We start from the raw sequence: 18825 nt of genomic DNA, 5'->3' as shown, positions 1-18825 counted from the left end.
TGCTTATTTCTATCCTCACGCACAATCTTATATAAGAACTATTCACAAAATCCTAATTTCTAACACAGGTCCAATTTCAATTAATTTGTATTGGAAGACTCAACAAACTCGTACTTCCGAAAATTCACATTCATCATCACACATTAAAAATTAAGTATTTCATCCACAAATTTTGTCTTCTTTTTTATTTTTGTTGAATTTCTGATCATTAAAATTTAATAAATTAAAGCAAGCCTTAAAAGTATCAAATACACACTACAAATACACAAGACTAAATGACTTTATTAAAGAGAAAAAAAATTAAGTTACACTATTCTTTCTTTAATTGTATGTTAATTGTTAACATTAGTTAGCAAAACCTTTTTCTTCAGCTAATGCATTGAAAATTCAAGTAGCCAAGCACCAGGGTGAACAAGAAAGAATAACCTAGGAAACATCAAACCATATTCAATCATTCTTGAACCATGGCTTTCGAAGGACGGTTTAATAACTAATACCAATTTAATCAAAAGAAATTTCAAACGAATTCAGCACAACCAAGAAAAAAAAAGAATCTAGTATCTAATATTACACAAATTTAAAGTTTTTGTCATTGATAGTTAATTTTTTGAATGCCACAAAAATTAAGAAATAAAGACATGAATTGAGATAAAAGTTATAGCTCAACTTCTAAACACCTAAGAAAAAACTCAACATAAAAAAAGAAAAATCAGAATTTAGAAATGCAAATCATTAAAAAATCAGAAAAAAAGATATTTGAAGGAGAATGAAAAAGAAGAGTGAGCCACAAGTTAAAAGATGTACATCACTTACTCCGTGTGACTCACATGCAAACTTTTTTCAATTCTGTAAAGGAGAAAGATTATAACCAAAGCATAGCCTAATGTGAGAAATATAACTGCACATCTATAAAACAGTACCGACTACCTCAACTACCCTCAAATCTTATGAGATATCGTGGCCACCCTGTAATTTAGAACCTAAGAATATAACAATAATAAATTTCAATAAATAATTTACTTAACCAATAATATTAGATACACAATTTCCAAGGTTACCTAACTACTTCAACTACTCTGACATGTATCTATAAAAAAATTAACTACCTCACTTGTCCTAACCTCCTACATTATAGTTGACAAACCTATGAAACAGAACCTAAGTAGTGAACTATGACTCACATTCTTGTAAATACAAAAGAGAATGTCAATGATATAATGAAGCTAATAAAGCTGTACTAAAGAAACCTAATAAAGCTAACCTATGAAATTGGTAAAACATATGATTCAGATAGAGTGCAAATGCTGCAATATGTCATCATTATACTGTAACAGAACAACAGTAAACACCACATAGTAATGGTGACAAATGACAGCAGCAGCTAGTAAGTATTTTCTTTGAAACAGTATAGACTCGGAGATTGTCAGCCCTTTATTTTGAATGATAAAATCAGTGAATTTTTTAAATAAACACAACACATGTGTAACTGCATGCATCTTAAGTTAAGCAACAAACCAAACATTCTATTTCAAATCAACCAATTCAATTAGGTGAAAGTAAATATAATTAGTTTGTTTGAAACTCATTTACTAAAACAAATAAATAGCACAAAGAAAAAATATTTTTGTTAATTAGATCAAGGCTTCAAAAAAGAACATACAAAAATTGATTCAAAAATTTTCGTTCTATTCTCACACAAAATAAATGAAAATTAAGATTAAATACCTTAATTCTAAAGTTTATTGTAGATCACAAGTACCACCTATTGAGAGTTAGCTCAGAAGGACTGGGTTGAATTCCAAGTAAATCTTATTCTAATTAATCTCAAAAGCTCTAATTTTGAAAATCTCTCTTGGGAGGAGTCATGTGCCAGTTACCACTATAGATTCTGGGACTTAGAGTTTCCTTCCTTACCTTTGGTCAATCAGAAACAAAAAAAGATTGTAAGTCCTTGGTGAATTCCGTTTGCCAAGGGATTGAGATCCTAATACAGATGCCACGTTGAAATTTCGTTTGCCACATCACCAATCTCCGTTTAACGGAGAAGGGTTCTCCTTACGGTTGGGTAGATTTGTAGCGTTCTTAAATTTTTCGAGGGTATGATTGTCGTTAACAAATATTAGGATTTTTTTTATGTCAGCGTTTTACAAATTTGGGGCATAATTGGTAATTTACTCAATTTTTATATATTACTTTATTGTCAAGTAACAACATATCAAAATCAGCTCAAAATAAATAATAAATTATTAGATAATTCTAACGCACAAAATTCTCTAATAAACAATAAATAATTTAAACCTGCCAAAAAATAACTCAACACTTTTCTTTGATGCCTGCAAAATATATACCTGAAATAATATTATATCAATGTTAGTATACAGTTTTACAATCATCGACCGTATTTACTACGTGACTCACTCTTAAAAGTTATGTTACACACGTGTGCAGTCAGAACATAAATTACTGGACTTTATTTTATTTTTCTAATTTAATTATTATAATTATGCATTATTCATTAAAATGCTGATTATAATATAATTGTAATATTGTAATATAATTATAATAAAGGTATTTTGCTAAAATAAATTTAGAAGAGAAAATAGTTCTTTCATTTTGCATAATAAATGAGTAAGCTTAATTACATCATAAGCTTAATTACGTCATACCTATGGTCTAAAGGCACGGTTATAATAACCCATTAAAAAGTATTTAATTAGTTAATACAAATAATTAGTATAAGTAATTTAGTTCGATAAATTAAAAGAAATAAATGTGAAAAGAAGAGATAAAGAGAAAGTGAAATTATAAAAACGTGTAGCCATTAAAAAGCAATGAAAAAAAAGTTCTTTCTAGTTTTTTATTTATTAATTATTAATTTATTATAATTAATTTCACAACATTTATTATACGTTATTCTTCTTACAAATTAATACAATCAATTAATTGATATCAATTATCAATAATTAAAAATGTACGTCTCAATTTTTTGTTAAAGTATTAAATGAAATAGATCAGGAAACATCTCAAGAGCGTGCCACATCAGTTCCGTCATTAAGTGCAAAAATTTTATTTTTATATAATAAAATAGGGTAATGCTAGGTAGACCAAAAAACCAACCAGAACTTGCCTTATTTAGTATTAATTAATTATCGTAACAATTAATGAATGCTAAATAAGGCGAATTATGGGTGTTTTTGGCTAATTTTTTTTGTTACCAAACATTTTCGATAAAATAGAATAGAATAGATAGATAATAAAGATACTTTCTTAAATTAGCATATTTATACATTATTCATTAAATATTAATTGTAATATTGTAATATAGTTATAATAAAGATATTTTTTAAAATAAATTTATTTAGAGAAATATAGAGTATATGATATTATAAAAAATTATAAATTGTACCTTAAAAGGATAAACTTCAATAAAAAACGAAGAATACATTCTTATTCTATGCAGTAGCAAAAAAATACTAAATATAAAATTATGAATTGACTATCAAATTTAGATTCATGTACCACAGGAAAACACTATATATAGACTTTAGCAAAACAAAAATAAATATGTAAATTACCTATTATTAAGGTAACTTTTTAATAATGTATTAAATTTTGATTTGATATAATTATAATGAAGATATGTTTCTAAATTAGTATAATTATGTATTATTCATTAAATATTAATTATAATAATAATATTTTTTATAAAATAATTTAGAATAGAGAAAGTGCATTAATTTTGGACGGAAAACGGAGTCACGAGAAATCGACACCTCATCTTTATTAGTTGGGGGAAAACCCAGTTTTAGTATATTAAGTAGATTTATAATAGATGGAAAATTTCATCTGCTATCCATGCAATGCGGCAAGGTATAGAATAAATGGAAAATTTCATGCATTTTGGAGGGAAAACGGACTCACGAGGAATCGACACGTCACCTGTATTAGTTGGGGGAAAACCCAATTTTAGTATATTAAGTAGTTAATAGTTAATATAAAAGTCATTAATTAGATTTGTGCAAGGTAAGTTTAATGAAATATTTTTAATATAATTAACTTTATGAAAACTCAATCTAGTAATTAATATTTACTCTTATGAAAACTTATTTAATAAAACAAGAATGAATACCTAAATTCAAACATAAAAAATTTTAGATTGGATATTTTGGTCTCAAATAAATTTTTATTCACTATAAGTTCTTAATTCTCATAGAATAAATTGGTCCCTCCTTCACTTTTAATCAAATTTTGAATATGCATATTGGACAAATAACTTTTTAATAAATTTTATTATAAGACAATTAAATTTTTTAAAATTATTACTATAGAATAAACTAGCGAAGTGTCCCGTGTGATGCGCGAGTATGCAAAATTTAATAAAAATCAGTTAATATTTAGCTATTGTTAGAATAAGGGATAAGTATTGTTTTGGTCCCTCACGTTGAGGGTCAACCCATCCCTAATGTATATTTTGATTTAAAATCATCCATAAAGTCGTATTTAATTGTAAAAACATATAAGTTAAGATTAAGATTAATGTTTAATTACAATAAATACATGATAGAAAAATTGTAAACTAAAGTAAATAAGTATCCAAAAATAATTCATACAAAAAAGTAACAAATTTATAGAAGAATATAAAGATCTAAAATTACATATTAAATAGATTTTAAAATTATACATGATCAACTAAATTTTTCTATAAACAATATTTATGATTGTACCTTCTGCCTTGAATAAATTATTCTAAACTAATACCCTTAATCTTGCATAAAGTTGTTCGCGTGTAAAAACATGCTTTGGCAAGTATAGTCCCATATGTTTGATCCTAAAACTTGTTAATAGTCATAGATAATAACACACACCAGAGAGAAAGAGCCTTTCCAATGATTAAGATAATCTAACATTGTAATGGCACGGTCACCAACCTCACATGCTACATAATGCCACAAAAGTCATGTAAAATTATAAATATAAACATTAATATAGCAGCAGTCAAAATAATAATGATAATAAGAGAAATACAATTATGGATGTTCAAAAGAGCATAGAATATTATATATCACATAAGCAAATTTTTTTAGAACTTCATAGCTCTACATCATTTAAGAAATATGAATAGCTATTTTTCTAAAAAACAGGATGCACAATATACACAATGCAAAATAGTTAATTTCTAAACTCTCATTATGTAGAATAATAGGTTCACATAAATGAAAGAGTCTAAGAAAGAACTATCTTAATTCTATAGGAACAGAGGCTTTCAAAAAAAATTGAAAAAATAGTTTAAATGCATATATTTGCCAAACCTAAAATTTTCAAAATAGAGAGACAAATTCAATATCTCAACAAAAATTAGCTGAAAAATATAGCATGTGTAGTTAGAGCGTGAATATACAATAATGAAAGCTAAAGCAGAAAAAAATAAATATTCACTCCAAACTATAAATATTCAAACTTTGCACCACCCAGACCCACCTCATCAAACTAAAACATAACCATTGAAAGAAGAATATCAAATACTAATGTTGCAAAGCAATTGATACATACCATTAATATAAAAGAAAACAAATTGGAGAATAGAGTGTACAAAATCCACTATCAGTTGTTAGAAATTCACAATTATGATTTCAACCATAAAATAAATCGATGAATGACTAAGTGGATAAAAAAACGTATGGGAGAGAGAGCTTAATTTTTCTGAATCCAAAATTATTAGGAATTGTGGTGCAAAATTCTCTGTAATAAACAAAGAACTCAATTAAACAATGGCAATCCGATATTTTAAAGTAAAATTATATCCCTCAAATGAAAAAAATTAAGTCATAATACATAGACAAATCAGTACCCCAACTCATTGAAAAGCAAATAAGCAGGAGAAGGCACATGACTTCAACAAAAATGAAAAAGAAAAAGGAGCACAGAACACTAAGTACAACGAAAAAAAAAAAAGAAGAAAAAGAGCATAGAACATCAAGTACAACGAAGTACTACATCTTCTTACCCACATAATTGCTCAAGGGCTCTCCTAGCAGATTTATCAGTCACATAAGCAAGTTTTTTGAGAACTTCATAGGCATAAATCATTTAAGAAATATAAATAGTTATTTTTCTAGAAAACAGGATGCACAATGCACACAATGCAAAATGGTTGATCTCTAAACTCTCATTATGTAGAATAATAGGTTCTCATAAATGAAAGAGTCTAAGAAAGAATTATCTTAATTCTATTAGGAGCAGAGGCTTTCGAAAGAAAAATTGTAAAAATGGTTTTAATCCATATATTTGCCAAACATATAAATTTTCAAGATAAAGAGACAAATTCACCATCTCAACAAACCATAAATATTCACTCCAAACCATAAATAGTCAAACTTTGTGCCAGCCAAATCCGCTTCATCGAACAAAAACATAACCACTGAAAGAAGAATATCAAATACTAATGTTGCGAAGCAATTGATACATACCATTAATCTAAAAAGGAAACAAACCAAAACGAACTCACCCACAAATAAAATAGTGGCCCCATTTGTGATTCTTCAAACCTTATTAATAAACTGAATGGTAATGGATAATCTGTTAATTTTATTAATAAGTTCAGCTATGTCCTGTTTCATGCATCTGCTCTCAAGTGAGAAAAAAGAAACTAAAGACTGTCAAATTCTGTGTTTTATTTGTTCTTCGTTCTTTTTTTTTTTCCTCTTTAAAAAGTAGAACCTTGCTTATGTATGAATGAGATATCAAAAAATTTTCTGCATGCACACTAAAAAAGCAATTTTTCTGTTTTTCCCTTGATAATCTAGAATGATCCACGGTTCCTTCATGAGGACATTTAAAGTCTTGGCACCATGGTTACTAATCAAATCAGATATAAAATATTTAGACAGGGATAATTGAAATGAATAATTAATGACAACATAATAGAACATACACAAAGTTACACCACTAAGGAATCTTATGGAAACTTACTTGTTTATTCAAATTACTGTAGATATAGATTGAATGTTCATTCTCATCAACCCTTATGAATGGAGAAAGGAACTTATCAACATCATCATATTTACTATCAAGCGATGTGCTCGAAATACTTCACATCAGAATAGAACCCAATCTCATACTAAAACCTGAGAAAAAGATAACAAAAGAAAAATGGAGTTTCAAAAGGAGGAGTATTAATAATCTTAGTCCATAATGTATTGGAAAAATAAGATTCTAGAGAGGTTATATGAAATGAAAATTAAGATTTTAAAATATGCTTAAAAAAACATATTAAAAAATATAATAGTAATCTCACTCTCAAATTAAAACAATATAAAATCACTATTAGAAAAAATTAAAATAAAAAATAAACGCAATAACCCATCAATCAGATGGAAACTTTAAAAAGAAAGGAAAAAAACCGAAACAAATGGGATTGCAACAAAGAAAGCAATAGAGTAAGGGATGCACAAAAGTGTACATATTCAGTAGAATCGGAGATTGCAAGAAGTTAGAGTACCACAAATCTAAATGGGAGCTTGGAGATCCCATAATTTGGTTGTTGCAAGAAAAATGTCTTTGAAAATCAGGCAGAGCTGTCGAATCCTGGGCTCCAAGAGTTCCACCTTCTTTTTTGCCTGGAAAAAAAAAATAAAGAAGGAAGGCTAAAAGTCTTAGCATGAAAAGCATGGAGATACATATTTATCACATTGACCACCTTCTTTTAGAGAGGAATCAATAATGAGTGTTATTCATATAAGAATATCAATGAAAATAAGTGTTTATTATTTATTATAATTTTTTATAATTAGTCGTCACTTAATAATTAATAGTAAATTCTCAATATTTATGTATATGATAGCATAGCAAAACAGAACAACAGAACAACCATAAGTAATATCAGAAACAATAAACAATAAAAATCAATAGCGAGGTAGTTAAAGAACATATTTTTTAAACAAAAAAAAAGGGTAGGGGCATGAAGTTGAAAGAAAACACCATTAAATAATCAATAATAAAAAATTAAGAGCATGTGCTTACTATAGAAACATTCAAATTGAAATAAAACTGGAAAAGGTAAAAGAGAACAAAATAAAACAGATCAAATTCAAAAAATAAATAGATAAATGTCTGAATTATATCTATATTATAACAGCAGTCATTCACAAAACAAAAAGTTGAAGGTTCCATTGCTCTTTAGCAATTTGAAGAAAGAAACTGGTGGTTTATTCTTCGTAACTTAAAGTAAAGCTTCTTGATCATAGCTTGAACCCTGCTAAAATAACTAAATGACAAAAGAACAAACCAAAAAATTCCCAAAAAAGAACAAACCAACAAAAACCCCATAAGTAAATGACAACTATCAGTAGATTAATTGAAAAAACAAATTACCACTTATTCGTGATTCCTTCTAATAGTTTTCTTAGTGGAATTCTTCACACCCATGGATCTTGTCTTCATATTGCACTATCAAGAAGCCTTTGCAGCTTTGCTGTTTGATAACGTGCCCATTTTCATTTTTAGTAAATTCTGGTTGTTAGAAATCAGATCCCAAATAATTTTAGTAAAATCAACATATCAAAAAGGAACCATAAAAGAAACATTAAGTAAAAATATCTACCAAAATTCATAGAGAACCATGATCTCCACTATATTTGTTCTTGTACATAATGGGGTGAACCTGAAAAAAGAAAATAATGCACAATAAGAACATTTAAAAGAGAGAAACTGCAGAATCCAAACCCACGAATAATCTCTATTGCTAACACCATGACTCACATGACACTAAATGAGAAATCTCTTGTCTAGGTGATCCAATCAGTTCAAAGGATTCTAAATCCCCAAATCTTAGTGTACTGTCTGCTAACCTTGTAATACAATTTGTGATATTCAAAAGCTTAAGAATAAACATTGAGACTTTCAATCTTTTAGGCATCAAGTCACAATTAAGTTAACCAAAATTAGAGGAAAAAAATATATGTATAAATGGCAAGTCCACACAAATACATATTATGCTTAGTATGAAAAAGTTAATTTGTGAGTGATCCATACATTTGCACTTTCTACCTCGGTGATATATGTTTGGGGACTGCATTGAATAAAAAAATAAATTAGCTTCTTATTTAATTAGATCCTTATATAGAGAAGAGAAATTTGCCATATCTAATAAGATATTTAGATAGTACATGTACTAAGATTAACATTAGTAAAATAATTAAGAAGTGAATTGAAATTTACACCTTGAATTATGTACTTCTGCTGATAGTGATTTAGATACTGAAAGCACCCACCACTGTTAGTATAGAAAAAGCTTTTCTTAAAGAAAAAGAATGAACTAAAATAAGAAAACATACTAAGCTGAATTTAAGTCTTTAACTCTATTATTATTAATACTATATAAATTGATGTTCAATGCTTGGTTAACATATAAGTTGACTACATGTATAGGGTGCATCCCATATCTATCCTTAACTCTAAGAAAACATAAAATTTGAATACAAATCTATGTAAATATAGACTGCCATCTTTTAAAATAAATAAAAGAGATAAAAAACAAAGAGATCCTTCTTACATATTGTCATTGTTCACTCCCAAATACTGAACCAATTTCCGTATTTCTGCTGCATGATCTGCTGCTTCAATACCGGTTTTTATATCAGGCTCAAAAACTATCACAAGCAAAGGTGCCCTGCTCCACTTAGATCAACCATTCAACCTATCATGAAAACACCAGAAACTTCAACACTCTTTTATCATGGATACATGTGATTGAGCATATTATATGTGATCTAACAATGAAATAACTAAAGGTAGTTGAGGGATTGTCCAAATATAGATGTGTTAAAAAAATGTAACTCAGTACAACAGATGCACAACAAATAGAAACAACATATTAAGCACTAATGTTAGAAATAACTAAAGTTCCAAAAAGGAAGAAAAAAGGATTACCTGTAAGTAATTTTATCAGTGAGTAAAATCAAAACATTTACCAAACTCCATGATCAAAACTTAAAAAGAAGATACCGCAGCATGTTTCACAAACAGTAGCCGATTTGATTTGGTTGTCGAATACTGCAGCTCCCCAGTATTAGAGAGCGAGAGCAAGAGTGATGAGAAGAAAAAATTGGAAAACATGATTTGTGAGGATAGTGAAAATGAACATATACAAATGATTTTTTTTTCAATTTAAATTTTAAATTTTAAAACAATAAAATTTGTAGATTAAACAAATAATAATCATTTACATAATTTATCTAATTAATTAATTAAAAAAAATAACAACCATGCAAATCTACTCTGAACGCCGATTAGATCTCACGGTTCTGTTTTGGTCGTCGCTGCTGTGCTCTCGGCTTTTATAGTCTGTAGTGCTCTCTATGGCCACCACTCAGTACTTTCCAGCTATATGCTCTCTTTCGCCCCTTCCTCTTCCGTATCCATCACCACACATCGATGATTATCACGAACTCCACCGCATCAGTTGCGACCACCACGCCATACCATCGTCTACCACCATAGCAATCGGCACCTCATCCACCGCCGTAACCCTACCACCACCGCTGGCATTGCCTCCACTGCGACGACTCCCCTGAAGGTTGGAGCCATGAGGTACAATGACATCCTCTGCCTTGGTGAGTGCATGAACTTTATAACTTTCATCTCCAACTTAGATTAGGAACAGGAAGAAGAAACGAATGAAGGAAGGGAAAAAAAGAGGAGGAACTGACGATGAAGGAGAAGAATCGAAGAAGAAGAGGAGGAAGAGAGAAAAATGGAAACAGAGAATGGAGACGTAGATGATGGGAAATTGGGAATGAATCCCTTTTTTAATTGATTTTGAATTCGAAATTTGAAATTCAAGGGAGTGTGTATATGTAAAGTGATCCACTTCTTTTTTCTCTTATTTCTCATCTTCTTTCTCATTGCCTCCTTTCTTCCTCCATACCTCCCACCCCAACCACTGTCTCACTTTCTCTATCCCTCTCCACTGCCTCCATTCCTTTGTCCTTTTTTGCCGCCTCTTCTCCTCCTCTTCTTCCTCCTCTTCCTCTTCTCCATTGCTTCAACTCTTCTCTCCCTCCCTGGCTCCCTCATCTTTGAGCCTCCTTATGCTTAGATTCAACGCAGCCTCTACTTTGCATCTGTTTTTATCAAATCCACCGTCGCCGCCTCTGTCGTGCCTCCCTCTCCCTCTCTCAATCCGCCTTATAGATCTATCTTGGTCTCTCCGACTCTTCTAATTTCGTCTCCACTTCTCTTCTACAATTCCTCTGCCTCTCTTCCTCGTTGCCAGATCCATTTAATTTTCTGTTTTTTTTTTAATTTATATATTATATATTTATTTTTTATTTAAATGTTGATTGAAAATTGTGTTTATATATTAAATTAGATATTGTATTTATATTTTAAATTAGATTGGATCTGAATTTTTAATTTATTTTGTGTTTGTTATTATTAATAGTTATAATTTGTATTGAAATGGTGGTAAAGAAGTGGTTATGGTGGTTTTAATAGTGGTAATTTGAACAGAAATAATGGTAAAGAGATGGTATTGATGGTTTGTGGCAGGGATAACATTGTCATTTTGTTAGAATGGTAAATTGTAAATAATGTTATGTCCTTAAGTACCAAATAAATTCTCAAATTCCATGTCTCATTGTGTCTGTGTCATTTTGTGTATTTGTGTTTGTGTCTTATTTATTTCCACCCACTAATCAAACAAAGCCAAGGATGATAAAAAAAAAAAAGTAGGTACAATGTTCAGAAGAGTAGTGGAATGAGGGTGGTTTGATCATGGAGTGTTATTGTAATAAAGATCATACATAAAAATTTGAAAAATTCTAGAGGATGCTACATAGAAATTCCACCACTGAATAAACCTTCTTTTAAAGGATTGTTATAGGATAGGATTAGTCTCCTTTTAAAATAATAAAGGAACCAATTTATTCCATGGTAATAATTTTCAAAGACTTCTAGAAGATAAAATTTATTGAGAACCAAAATATTTAATCTAAAATTTTTTAGGGATGAATTTGAATGTTTACTCATAAAACAAACTCCCACTAAATTTATGGGTAACCAAAATTCATCTTAGAAGAAGTTTAGAAAAATTTGACACTAATTATTTTCAGAGGATCCAGACATACTTTCAAATTTTTATGAGAAATTATTAAAGCTGCTTAGTATTAGTGGTGAATGGTCAAGTTAATAAATATATTACAAGTCTCATTTTTTTAAAGATAAAATTTCGAGAGTATTTATAGATACGAGACATTCTTTATTTCTTTAAATAACTTTTTACAGTTGAGTTACATCATTCAATGATAATATATTATCAAGCAAATGTTTTTGTTGAGGATAGCTTTAGAATTTAGAAACATATTAAAAAATACACCCAGATTATTTATTCTTCCATCTTAATTAGGACAAGTAGAGCATTCAAATGTTGCAACTATTGTGTAAAGTTTCATGGAATACAATATACATTCCGATACGGGAATGGATACGCGGTACGCAGTATGTTATTAGTAAATAAAATATTTTATATAAAAAATATATATATGATGTTCCGATAGGCAGATAAATTGATACGCAATACGTGTAAATTGGTACGCGCTGCTTTATGGGTGAATTCATAAGAGTATGCTCTTGTGTTCTTTTTTCCTTTGTTTGGCCGGGCAGGGCAATTTTTTTACAATCTAAGACTAATATTCCAATCTTCAAGTATCATTATTAAAAATATAACAACTGGAGTTGACTAACATACACTGCCCCTCCCATGTCATAATCACAATCACCATCAAAACTAGGAAAGGTGTATCCTAATTATATTTACATATTCAATTCATTGTAATGCTGATGGAGGGAGAATTATTCCCTTTGCTTAGAAGGTTAATTGCTGCAATCTTCTAAGTCAAGCATAAACATTACTATAATACAAAAACTGCTACTATGATCTGTTGCATGCAACATACCTTCTTCTAGAAGCAACATCACTCTTTTAGTGATAATCTTGATGAAGAACCTCAATAGAAGCAAGTAACCTACAAGATTCCATATGTTGATTAGTTAAACAAGCCCAATTGTTATCATAAATGATGAAAATTCCATTAACAAGAGTGATCAGAAAAAAGAAAAATACCATTTTCTCTTTTCCTTCTCCATATATTTTAGTGATGTTATGCAGAAGCTACATTGTGAGATATTTGCTCAATTCCAGCACACAAAAAAATCATGCTTAAGGGGTTGAGCTACAGGGGACGGGGGACGAAGAGCGAAAGATCAAGGAGAGGATGTAGCTAACTAGTTATTGTCTTTGGAATGCTGGCAAGATATCCAAGTTAGGAATAAGAATTCCTCGCCGCTCTGCAGCTTTCAACTTCGCAATCTTCTCGCACGTGATAGATATCTGATCAGGTATATTTTCTAGATGCCCTGTGGGACTATGAGGGCCTAGAGTTTTATCCTGCAAACATAAGAAAAACTTAGTTGCGAACTGAATGATTTTGGCAAATATAAAGCAGCAGGAGAGTTATATTATGTACCATGATTGTTGTTCCATTGTACAATTGAGTGGAAGGTGTAACATCCATCGGTTGAGAGTTCTTCAAAAATCGATGTTCGAGTAACATTGCAGCAGTAGGTCGCTCTGCCGGATTTCTTCTAAAGCAGCACCTCAAGAAATCTTTGCCTTCGGATGACAATGTTTCCGGTATAGGCGGGGTATCTTTCATAACCTTAAACATTGCTGCAGCCTGCATAATTGTATCAAATTAAAATTGAAAGGAAGTTATGGACTTGTACACAAACATCGTCTTAAAAACTTATCATGTACTATTATTTGCTTATAATTTAGACAGAGCTTAATAAATTGAAAAGAGATGACAGAAAATTTAGCTATGCTTACTCCTTCGAACTCGCTCCATGGAGGCTTCCCATTGAACATTTCAATGATTGTACAACCGAGGCTCCAAATATCAGTAGCATAAGCTAGATCCGAGTTGTTATCCTTATGCATAACAACAGTCTGCATAAGCTGTAACAGAATTGATTGGATTGTCAATGAATTACAGAGGAATGGATTAAGGTATCAGAGAGGAACGTAGAATAAGAATAAGATACCTCTGGAGCCATCCAATATGGACTTCCCTTCAAAGAGAGATTACCTTCATATCCATTAAGCTGTGTAACATCGAGGTTCAAAATTATTTTCATCAAATATAAAGATTAACGGTTAAATCATGGAAGTGCAACTAAAAAAAAAAAAAGAAAAAGGAAATTAAAAATTTTCTAAGTAGTCCAGAGATTCAAACTGATCAATAGGTTACCCTTAAGGAAGGATCTCATTTCAACTACATATAATAAACATCAGATCATGAATAAACATAATTTAAGAAAGGAAAACTAGCAGATTAAGGACCTTATTATTAAAATCTTCTACTGAGAGACAACTTAGTCTACTTTAAGAGATCAGGACATTAGAAATCTCAACCAATAGATAGTTTTTTAAAAGCAATAAGTTTGAGCCTTTTAACTTAAATCCTGTGTGTTCTAATGCCTAAGTTTCAAAACCAATTAGTTTAAGGAACCTTGCAGACATGACACAAGACAAAGTAATTATTGCTAGGAGGATACTTGGAACTCACATGCTTTGCCATTCCAAAATCAGCAAGTTTGACAACTCCTGCCGAATCGACAAGCAAATTAGCCCCTTTAATGTCCCTATTCATAATCCAAAATGAACAAAACAATTATGTTACAGGAAACAGTTTTCCAGAAAAAAAGTAATTGAATACTTGTGTATCTATGTACATAGGTTTCAAGCTGCAGCTAGTATGAGCATACCGAGCATGGGTCCGTACCTATGAATTGTTTTCTTGCTATGCAAGTATGCCAACCCCGAAAGAATATGGCGAGTAAAATTCCTAACGACCGATTCTGTTATGGCGCCACAATGGTCGCGGACATATTTATTAATTGAACCAGGATGTACATATTCCAGATAAATATTGAATTTGTCTTCAACCTATGAAAAATAACATAATGATGTTATAAGGTTGAGGTTGTAATAGAAATAAATTATCAATGTTGGGTACCTAAGGTTCAAGTAGAAGATCACTTACTACTTCACTACCATAGTACTGCACAATATTTGAATGTTTCAGTTGGCTAAGAACTTTAATTTCCTGAAAAATAGGTAAAGGTTAGTAATAAGGATAAAGAATGCACCACCTTCCATTGTTTCATAATTTATTAGCACAAGATTTTATTTCCAATTCATTAAAAAGATCAGGTAATGAGAACCACATTAATGTAATTGGACAGTATCTATGAAATTTAAGAGTTATCATGAAAAAATATATGGCATCAGACAAAGAAAATAGGTAAATTAAGTAAATAATTGACCAGTTAACTTAAACTAGGCCTCTTATCTTCCTAGGAACTAGAATTATTTTTTATGATCAAGTATTACAACTAAAAGAGTTGCATTGTTCACCATACTTTTCATGATTAAACATTTTGATCATCATAATCACAAATCCACCATATCCCATTGTTTATGTATGTATGCTAAGAGAACTCAAAGTAATGAATAACCAACCTGCTCTAACTGCTTTATAGACTCTATGGAAGTTGGATCCTCGTGACATAATTCTACTTCTTTCACAGCACACAATGCTCCAGTTTCTCTATCAAGAAGAGAAAATTATTTCAAATCCTTTGAAGAGACTGAAGAGAAGAGCATCAAGTACATAAAAACTTTAACAAATTTGGATACGGTCAGGACCTAATTAGAAAATTCAAACAGTATAGGAACCTAACTGAATGATTTTAAACTATAATTATACTAGGTATACACTAAAATCAGCCACTATGTATAATATATCTTGAAATACAAAATACGCATTAAAAATGAGCTAAACTACACAGATAAATAATATATCTTGAAATACAAAATACGCATTAAAAATGAGCTAAACTACACAGATAAATAATGGCTATTTTAGCGTACAAATAACATTTTTGTTTAAACTATAGAGATTTAATTACAAATTTGGTAAAACTATAAGAATTCAATGTAACTAAATTTATATACATACCTATTAGTGCCAACATAAACACTTCCAAACGTGCCACGACCAATAAGTTTCCCTTTCTTCCATTGGCTTTTCATTGGCAAAGATTCTGATCTCCCCGGGGCGTGGGAGTAGGTAGTTGCAGCGGTTAGGGTAGGTGAGTTGGGCATGGGAGGCAGGGGTAAACGGTGGACACTGACAGAATTACCTTCAGCCCGGCGCGCTGATGCAGTCTCATTCATCATGCCGCCGTGCAAGGGTGATGGAGGTCCACTTGAGCTCTTAACATGGAGTAGCTGAGGTCTTCCCTTTGGCGAGGTTTCGGTGCCAGACGCCGATAAATCAAAGATTGGATGAATGGATGATTCTGAATTAGTTATCTCCGGTGCAGACCAGAATTGGTTTCCTTTTGGAGCCACATAATGATATGGCACGAAATCATCTGTGCTACACGGACTGATCTTGGGACTTGCAAAGGGACTACTCGAACCACTCCTGCCGGAGTGGCTTAAGCAATAGTTTTCTTGAGATCTCGGTGACAAGCGATTTTCTACCTGATCAGCCTTCCGCCTTGTGTCTCGGTTGCTAGCAAAAACACTGCAACAATATTCGGGGAAAAAAAAAAAAAGAATTCTTACGATATCCATTTCGCAGGGCATATTGATATTGCTAGTATAAAGAAACAAAAACATAAGGAATAATTCTAACAGCTTCAGAAAAATTAAACATTGACACTGGTCCATGCAATAATCCTAACAGAAGTTTTAGTCCATTTTGGCAATCAATCAGAATACAGAATCATATATACATTCCGTGATTCTATTTTGTAAAGAGACAAAACCTTTCAATAATTGCACACAAATTAGGTTTTCAAGTGGCATTACGTTATTCAATAAACAATACCTCCTCATCTTGAAGCCCGTGAAGGATGAACCGTTGACAGCTGCCGCAGCATCAGTTTGATCGCGATCCTCCGCGGATCGATAGCCATTGGAGCTAGCGCCGCTGGAGGTTCTTACAGGTGACGGTTGGCGACATTCTGCATCACGCTGCGGCAAAGGCAACGGGAGAGGCATGGCGGAGGAAGAGGAGGAAGACGCTGACGCAGAGGAGGAGGTGGATGTGGTGCGAATGCCGGAAGGAGAGGTTGTCGTAATCGCCACGGCAGCCTCCTCTTCCACGTCAACATGCTTCTTGTAACTGTTAGCGGACTTTCCATCGTTGTTGAGACGCTTCTTGTTCCCGTTGCGGAACCGCCATGCTTTCTTGTGGTTTTCAACGACGGAAGAAGAAGAAGAGGAGGAGGAAGAAGAAGAAGAAGCGTAATAGTTGTTTTTGTCTTTGTCTTTGGTAAACGTAAGGTGTATCCACCGCATGGTTATTTCTCGAACAATGAAGATAAGATCAAGAGTTCTAATTCCCCTGTTGTTTTATTCAAAATTTTATTTGAAGAAATGGAATGATGATAACGATTCATGGAGCAAAATGCAAGGGAGAAGGAATGTTAATCTTTCGTGTATTAATTAACATGGTGGTTATTCTAGCGTCCTAACAAAACCTTTGTCCCTTCATTAAAGATTTTGGCAGTTTCTTTTTCGTTAGGGCGGTGATCTTATTAGTGGATATGGTTCTAGATTTCTGGCTTTCGAGAGAGATAGAGAAACAGAGAAGAAAACTACCCTCTAAGTCGAGCTCTCTCTCTCTTTCTCTCGATTTCTCTCGCTTTGTTTTTATTTTGTTGTAACAAAACTATTATGTCGGCGTGAAATAAGGGGTTGTGCTATTTTGGACGCGGTAGGCGGTAGGCGGTAGGCGGTAGGCGGTAGCTATAGGCCTATAGCTATGTGCTTTAGTTCCCGCCAGATAATGCACACAAACAACTCACCCCATACCCAATTAATTTACTCACACTCGCCTTTTACAGTTTCGTGTTTTTATTACCGAGTTCAAGTTGCATATTGTTTCATCCTATCAAGCAACGACACTTCTTTAATTTGATCCATCCTTTCAATTTTTTTAATAATTAAAAAAATAAAATATGATTTATCATCATTAATTTTATAAGTACGGCCGAAAATAAATATGAGAGAGAGAACAATAAAAGATTAAAGATTACATTTTATACCTTTAATTTTTTTTTAACAATTAAAAAGATCCATTTCCATCCGACACTACAAAGTCACAACCTCAAAATGACTTTTTAAATTATCAATCTATTTAAGAAATGGGAAAAGTTACTTTCTTATACCTCAAAAATAAAAGAACACATGAAATTGGATTTCATAAATGGTGCTGCGAATAATAGTATTGCATAAAAAATAGATAGTTTTGGCTCAATATACTTTTTGAGAGGATAATGGTTAAATTCGTCCTTTAAAGATTTTAAATTAATCGAGTTAGTTCTTCTGTCATTTTTTTTTTGTTGACGACACCAAAATTTATTAATGTGGAACCTTAAGTGATACTACAACACATATTTTAATTGACTATTAATATGATAAGTTTATGAAATTAAATCAAATCAAAACCTAATTGAAGGAAGAACTTGAGGCATTGGAATCCCTCAATTTGGAGTTAATTTGATCTAATTTCATAAACTTATTACGATAGTCGCCAATTAAGACTACTAAATATGTGTTGTAGTGTCATTTAACCTATCACATCAACAAATTTTGATGTCATTAGCAATGAAAGTGACGAAAGGACTAAAATAACTAACTTAAAATCTTTAAAGAAAGAATTTGATTAAAAAAATATTTTAAAAACTAAT

General features: G+C 31.3%; 1 protein-coding gene and 1 long non-coding RNA gene across 7 annotated transcripts; both read right to left on the bottom strand.

The window, feature by feature from the left end:
- LOC107626470 lies at nt 4772–11277 on the bottom strand. 4 transcript variants are annotated; one of them, XR_002358862.1, is made up of 4 exons: nt 10275–11277; nt 9551–9694; nt 9219–9294; nt 8485–8659 (listed from the first exon to the last, which is right to left on the bottom strand). It is a non-coding gene; the product is annotated as an uncharacterized LOC107626470 (long non-coding RNA). The 4 variants fall into 4 exon arrangements; XR_002358860.1 differs by lacking the exon at nt 10275–11277 and adding an exon at nt 9963–10193; XR_002358861.1 differs by lacking the exons at nt 8485–8659; nt 10275–11277 and adding an exon at nt 4772–4936 and having other exon boundaries at nt 9551–9926.
- Nucleotides 12599–17817, bottom strand: LOC107626453 (mitogen-activated protein kinase kinase kinase 5). 3 transcript variants are annotated; one of them, XR_002358856.1, is made up of 12 exons: nt 16959–17817; nt 16080–16652; nt 15581–15668; nt 15102–15164; nt 14841–15004; nt 14625–14700; nt 14101–14160; nt 13886–14014; nt 13524–13733; nt 13283–13444; nt 13121–13168; nt 12599–13022 (listed from the first exon to the last, which is right to left on the bottom strand). XR_002358856.1 is itself a non-coding variant. In XM_021118217.1 (11 exons), exons 1-10 carry the CDS (start codon nt 17429–17431, stop codon nt 13286–13288), a joined length of 1995 nt encoding a protein of 664 aa, XP_020973876.1. In that variant the 5' UTR covers nt 17432–17817; the 3' UTR covers nt 12599–13022; nt 13283–13285. The 3 variants fall into 3 exon arrangements, 1 of the variants encoding a protein (XP_020973876.1); XR_002358854.1 differs by having other exon boundaries at nt 13121–13444; nt 16959–17815; XM_021118217.1 differs by lacking the exon at nt 13121–13168.

This window comes from Arachis ipaensis, chromosome B01 (genome assembly GCF_000816755.2).
Source record: "Arachis ipaensis cultivar K30076 chromosome B01, Araip1.1, whole genome shotgun sequence".
NCBI lineage: Eukaryota > Viridiplantae > Streptophyta > Magnoliopsida > Fabales > Fabaceae > Arachis > Arachis ipaensis.
The sequence above is the reverse complement of the archived record's forward strand: the minus strand, read 5'-3'. Positions and strand labels throughout refer to the sequence as shown.

Bases quoted from the DNA above. Each gene is read 5' to 3' on its own strand.
- LOC107626453 (XM_021118217.1), bottom strand. From the start codon at position 17,431: ATGCGGTGGATACACCTTACGTTTACCAAAGACAAAGACAAAAACAAC. The intron at 14,161-14,624 runs GTGAGTTCCAAG...GATGTTACACAG, and splicing joins ATTTTGGAATGGCAAAGCAT to CTTAATGGATATGAAGGTAA. The intron at 13,734-13,885 runs GTAAGCATAGCT...ACAATTATGCAG, and splicing joins CATGGAGCGAGTTCGAAGGA to GCTGCAGCAATGTTTAAGGT.